Raw genomic sequence first — 5,980 nt, 5'->3', positions numbered from 1 at the left:
CAGCCCAGATACAACACAGATATAGCCTCAGAGACTCCAAAGGCTGTTCTGCTCTGGCATGACGTCAAACTGGAAATCCTCTTCTTCTCAATCTTAAAATCAATTTTATTCATCAATTGTGTTTCATCTTCCAGTTTCATGTTTTTATTAATATATTGTCTGTTCTATATTGATCTTGAAACCACTCACCAAATGAATTAATGTTTCAAATCCCCTTAAAGAATTTTGGAGTTTTAAGGATGATTTTAAAATTTGTTTTTAAAGACACATTAATCAATTGTCAACCTGTTCAGAAATCTCCCATATGAAAACATTATAGTAATATACAGTACATTTACAATGGAAATTTACAGTGTCTAAAAACTATTCCTTTATCCAAAAGCTACAACTAATTTAATATCAGCTGTTATTGTAACTTGATTTTTTTAGTTCATTGGTTAACATAAACTAAATGATTCAACTTAAGAGCACTGTGTTATTTGGAACAACCTTTTATTATTATTATTAACCCTTTTTACTCTTCTTACCACAGAGAGAACAGGATGTCAAATATTACTTCCGATTCTGGGTTCCTGCTTCTGAAATTTTCTGAAGATCAAGGGTTACAGATCTTATATTTCTTCCTGTTTCTAGGAGTATACCTGATCACCCTGTTGGGGAATCTTTCTGTCATCATTTCAATAGCTGTTGATCATCACCTGCACACACCAATGTATTTCTTCTTAATGAACTTGGCAATTATTGATATTGGTTCCATATCATCTATTGTACCCAAATCTATGTTCAACTCACTCATGAACAACAATTTCATTTCTTATTTTGAATGTGCCATTCAGGTTTTCTTTTTGCTTTTCTTTGATGCATCTGAGATCTCTCTCTTAACTGTAATGGCACATGACCGTCATGTTGCTATTTACAATCCGTTACAATACGAAATAATAATGAATAGCAGAACCTGTATTAAAATTGCAGCCATTGTGTGGATATCTGGTTTCCTTTATGCCATATTGCACACAAGCAATACATTTTCAATAACTTTCTGTTCAAATAAAGTTGACCAATTTTTCTGTGAAATCCCCAAACTACTGAAACTTTCTTGCTCTGACTTATACCTAGTGGAGGTTATTCTTGTTGTAATGAGCGCTACTCTTGGGGTGGGATGCTTTATTTTCATCATTATAAGTTATGTATGGATCTTCAGAGCTGTACTTCAGATCCCTTCTGTACAGGGAAGGCAAAAAGCTCTCTCTACTTGTCTCCCACACTTAATTGTAGTCTCAGTGCTCATTTGTGTTGCTTTCTTTGTCTATGCCCAACCTCCCAGCAATAGTTCATCTTATTTAGATTTAGTTTTTTCAATAATATATGTGATTTTTCCTCCTATGATGAATCCATTCATCTACAGCATTAGAAATAAAGAGTTTCAGAATGCCTTGTGCAAGTTCTTAAACCTTAGGCAAATTTTCCACACTTTTTCCAGGTTTGTTCTAAAATTATTGGGATTGTAAGATTTTCTTTTCCAAACAGCCTTCACCCTACATTATATAATTAATAGTTTATTTTGAAATATATATATTGTTTGTTTGCAGACACAACCAGTATAGTTTAGACAATAAACTCAATATTAATTATATGTAATCTAAACATACAAAAAAAAAGTAAAGGAGAAGACAGAAGAGAAGAAAACTTGTTTTGTCAGGCAAGTTACTTATTTATTTGTTTGTTTGTTTGTTTGTTTGCCTGCCTGCCTGCCTGCCTGTTCTGTTTTGTTCACATTTACATACTTCAACAAGTTGCAAGTTCAAAATTGAAACAATGCAACACAATTCAATACAATACGTACAATACAATACTATAAATACAGTACAATGCAATACAGTACAATGCAATACAGTACAAACAATGCAATGCAATGCAATGCAATGCAATGCAATACATAACAACACTTCTCCATTAGTTATTTTAAAGGATATTACAGTATATTTAGGATGGGGGGAAAGGCAGAGAGGAAAGATTTTAAAATAGGTTTTAAAAATATGATGTTTGACAAATGACAATGCTAGATCTAGTCAAATTGATCAATTTGTTTTTGTTTTTTCCTTAAGCATCAACATCAGTTTGTACAATCCTTTGTCAAAGAGAATAATAGCAATAGCACTGTAGACTTATATACTTATAGTGCTTTTAAAGAAATCCAGGCAGGCAGAATTGGGAGTAAAGGTAATGAAATTCTAAGAATGCTCTGAATACTGCAGTATCCAGAGGAAGAAATGAAATGCATAATGAATGAAACATTGGTTTCTCTTCAACTTAAACAATGGAATGATTGACTGTACTGTACCCTGAAGGTCACTTCTGCAGTTCTACTTAAGTTCTTATAACAGATGATTCAATCAGCAAAAAATGCTTCAAATCAGTGAAATAAGAAGGGAAGCTTTATATGCTTTATTCTGATTTATATTCCTTGAAAAAGAAATACCCTACTTGAGTCAAGTGTGCAGGGGAAGATTTCTAATTTTAAGGCATGTGGGCTAGACTAAGGTTTTAATCAACTATTGTAGTTAGAATATTGTGTTTCATTTTTGCCACACTGAAACATATCATTAATTATTAGAGAAAGGGGTGACATCTTTCTCAGCAACTGAGTTTTTTATCACTTCTATAGCTAAGCTTTGCCATTATGATGATAATAAGATTGTAGTAAGTAGAACGGAGAATGCAGATACTTTTTGAAGCATTTTAAATGTCTTTCCAACAACACTTTTTTCCCATTACATAAATTAGGAAATAATTTATGCAATAATTAAAACCTAACATACTATCCAAAGTAATCTAAATTATATTGCCCTTGACTTAAAATATATAAAAACTGTTTATCTTCCATAACTAAGGAAAAGTTGACAGAAATCTAATGGTAGTGCTTTATTTTAAAAAAATAGTTTTATTGAGTTATTTACATTTAAAAACAACTAAAAAGGCATATATACATTTAAATAAGACAAAATAGTATGGTGCAATACAATACAATATTTGAAACAGCATAGACACTTTTTGCCCCTCAATCTATTCATGCAGTTTCATGGGACAGTATGCTGGTCAAGTTGAAAAACTACTACATGCCACTACATAAGGTCTAGGGCAGGGGTCCCCAAACTTTTTACACAGGGGGCCAGTTCACTGTCCCTCAGACTGTTGGAGGGCCGGACTATAAAAAAACCGCTATGAACAAATCCCTATGCACACTGCACATATCTTATTTAAAGTAAAAAACAAAATGGGAACAAATACAATATTTAAAATAAAGAAGAAGTAATTAAGTAATTAAGTAATAAAGTAATTTATACTTCTTAATTAACAAGTAAATTTAAACTTAAATCAACAAACTCCCTCCATTTCTCCTTCCTTCCTTCCCTCCCTCCCTCCTTCCTCTCTACTTCTCTCTTCCCTCTCTCTTTTCTTCCTTCATTTTTCTCTCCATCATTTTCTCATTTTTCTCTTTCTCTTTCTCTCTCTCTCTCTCACTCTTTCCATCTATCCCCCTTTCTCTCTTCCTCTCTCTCCTTCTTCCTCTCTCTCTTGCTTTCTCTCTCTCTCTCTTCTATTTCTCTCTCTCTCTCTCTCACTCACTCTCTTTCTCTCTCCCTCTATCTTTCCCTCTTTCTTTCTCTCTCTCCCTCTCTCTCTATCTCTCTCTATCTCCCTCTTCCTTTCTCTCCCTTTTTATCTCTCCCTCTTCCTCTCTCTCTCCCTCTTTCTCTCTCTCTCCCTCTCTTTCTCTCTCTCTCTTGCTTTCTTTCTCTCTCTCACTGTATTTTTATCTCTCCCCCTCTTTCTCTCCCCCTCTCTCTCCCTCCTTCTCTTTCTTTCTTTCTCTCTCCCTCACTCTATTTCTATCTCTCCTTCTCTCTTTCTCTCCCTCTCTATCTCTCCCTCTTTCTCTCTCTCTTGCTTTCTTTCTCTCTCCCCTTCTTTTTCTCTCTCTCTCTCATACACCTTGCCGGCAACAGAGAGAGAAAGAGAGAGAGAGCGGAAGGTGGCTTGCCGGTCCATGGCCCCCTGGACGAGCGGCTCCGCATGGCCCCAGCACCGGACTTTGCCGTTGCCTTCGCCTTCGCCCAGCTCTCCAGCTAACTCCCTAAATTCGCCCGAACGGAGGCAGCGGCGGTTTCAAGGGACCAACATATAGTCCTTCTCGGCGCTGCATTGCTGCAGCCTCTGAGCTCCGCTGCTGTCCCCGGGCACTGTTACTTGTAAGCTGCACTGAGAGAGAAAGAGAGAGAGAGTGGAGAGCACCGGATTTTGCCATTGCCTCCATCCCTGTCCAGCTTTCCAGCTAAGAGGCAGCGAGAGATTTTCCCCTTGGCCCTGCGACTAGTTTATGCGGGGAAAGTCTCTGCGGAGAGCCAAAATCCCAACGAAGCTTCTTTTTTCTTCAGTAGTCGTTAAGGAGGTGAAGAAGAGGCCAAACTGGTTTTGCGAATTCACACTTACGGCTTTCCCCTCATCCACGCCGCATCCACAACAAGCCCGGGAGAAGGTCGCTCCTAAGTGGCAAATGACGTTCAGAAAGGGGTGATGGAGTGGTAGAAAAAAAAGCCCCAGAAAGAAGTAGCCGCCTTTTCACCAAGCAAATTTGCTGTGGCACACTTGGTTCTCTCCTCCTGCCTTCCGCCAAGTTGGAACTCTATTTTTTCTTTTCCCCCCCTCCCCTCTTTGGAGGTGCAGATTTTTTTTCTTTCCCCTCTTCCCAGTCAGCAGGTGCGTGTGTAGATAAGTCCAACCACTTCCACCCTACCACCCGTTCCTGCAGGAAGAGGTCGGGTGTGCTACCAGGAGGCGGGGTGCTGGGTGCCGAGGAGGGTGGACGTGGCTGCTGCCTCTTAGCTGGAGAGCCGGAGGGGGGCGGAGGCGACAGTGAAGTCCAGTGCTGGGGCCGTGCGGGGCAGCTCATCCAGGGGGCCGTGGACCGGCAAGCCGCCCTCTGCTCTCTCTCTCTTTCTCTCTCTCTCAGCACAGCTTAGAGGTAACAGTGCCCAGGGACAGCAGTGGAGCTCGGAGGTTGCAGCAAGAAGTGCTGAGAAGGACTGGCTGTTGGTCGCTTGAAGCCGCCTCCTCCTCCATTCGGGCAAATTCAGGGGGATTCCTGAATCACCCATCCATTCACCGTGAAGGAGGAGGTGGGGAGGAGGCGGTGCAGAGGCAAGGGGTGGGGAGGAAAGCAGGCCTGCAATTGGCCCCTTTCTTTCTTGCATTTAGGGAGAGGAACTGTTACTGCTCTGCCATAGGGCAGCAACAATTTCTCTCTCTAAAGGCGGCAAAGAAAGGGGCCAATTGCAGGCCCACTTTCCTCCCCACCCCTTGCTTCTGTACCACCTCCTCGCTCAGCATCAGACCACGGTGAGTGGACAGGAGATTCGGGAGCTTATTATATCTATTGATAAAATCTCGTGCACTGCTGCGGGCTGGATAAATCGCCTCAGTGGGCCGCATCCGGCCCATGGGCCGTAGTTTGGGGACCGCTGGTCTAGGGTCATAATAAAACTGATTTTACTGACAATAAATCCATGTTTATGTAATCTTTTCCATTGCCATATTTACATAATTGTTTTCATTAGCATATTTAATTATTATTCATAGATATAATTGTTCAATTTTAATATAATTAAAAATAATCATATTTACATTATTAAATTAATAATTTAGAGATTTATTTTGTGTTCTCTTTTCAAACCAATCTTATAGTTTGTTCCAAATTTCATAGTATCCCAAGTCCTCCTTTTCATTTCATTCCATCATAGTGCTTTTCTATGTGTGGTTTAAAGATGATCTATTATTGAAAAATTGATGTAATCATGAATTTTGAGAAATTCTTGCAGACAAATAATGTCCTGAATGACAATCTCTTGTAATCTGACAAAATATCAGATCATAAATTTCAAAAAATATAAAGGTACAGAAAGGCAAAGTGTCATTTTAGATT

At 39.1% G+C, this 5,980-nt stretch overlaps 1 protein-coding gene across 1 annotated transcript; it reads left to right on the top strand.

The window, feature by feature from the left end:
- Positions 1 to 542: 542 nt before the first annotated feature.
- On the top strand, positions 543 to 1,508 carry LOC139154018 (olfactory receptor 14A16-like). The gene has a single exon (XM_070728445.1). The coding sequence runs from the start codon at positions 543 to 545 to the stop codon at positions 1,506 to 1,508; it is 966 nt and encodes a 321-aa protein (XP_070584546.1).
- The last annotated feature ends 4,472 nt before the right edge of the window (positions 1,509 to 5,980 follow it).

The sequence above is a fragment of the Erythrolamprus reginae genome, chromosome Z (genome assembly GCF_031021105.1).
Source record: "Erythrolamprus reginae isolate rEryReg1 chromosome Z, rEryReg1.hap1, whole genome shotgun sequence".
NCBI lineage: Eukaryota > Metazoa > Chordata > Lepidosauria > Squamata > Dipsadidae > Erythrolamprus > Erythrolamprus reginae.
Note: the sequence above shows the minus strand (reverse complement) of the source record. Positions and strands in the feature narration are given on the sequence as shown.

Coding starts and splice junctions, on each gene's coding strand:
- LOC139154018 (XM_070728445.1), top strand. CDS start 543: ATGTCAAATATTACTTCCGATTCTGGGTTCCTGCTTCTGAAATTTTCT.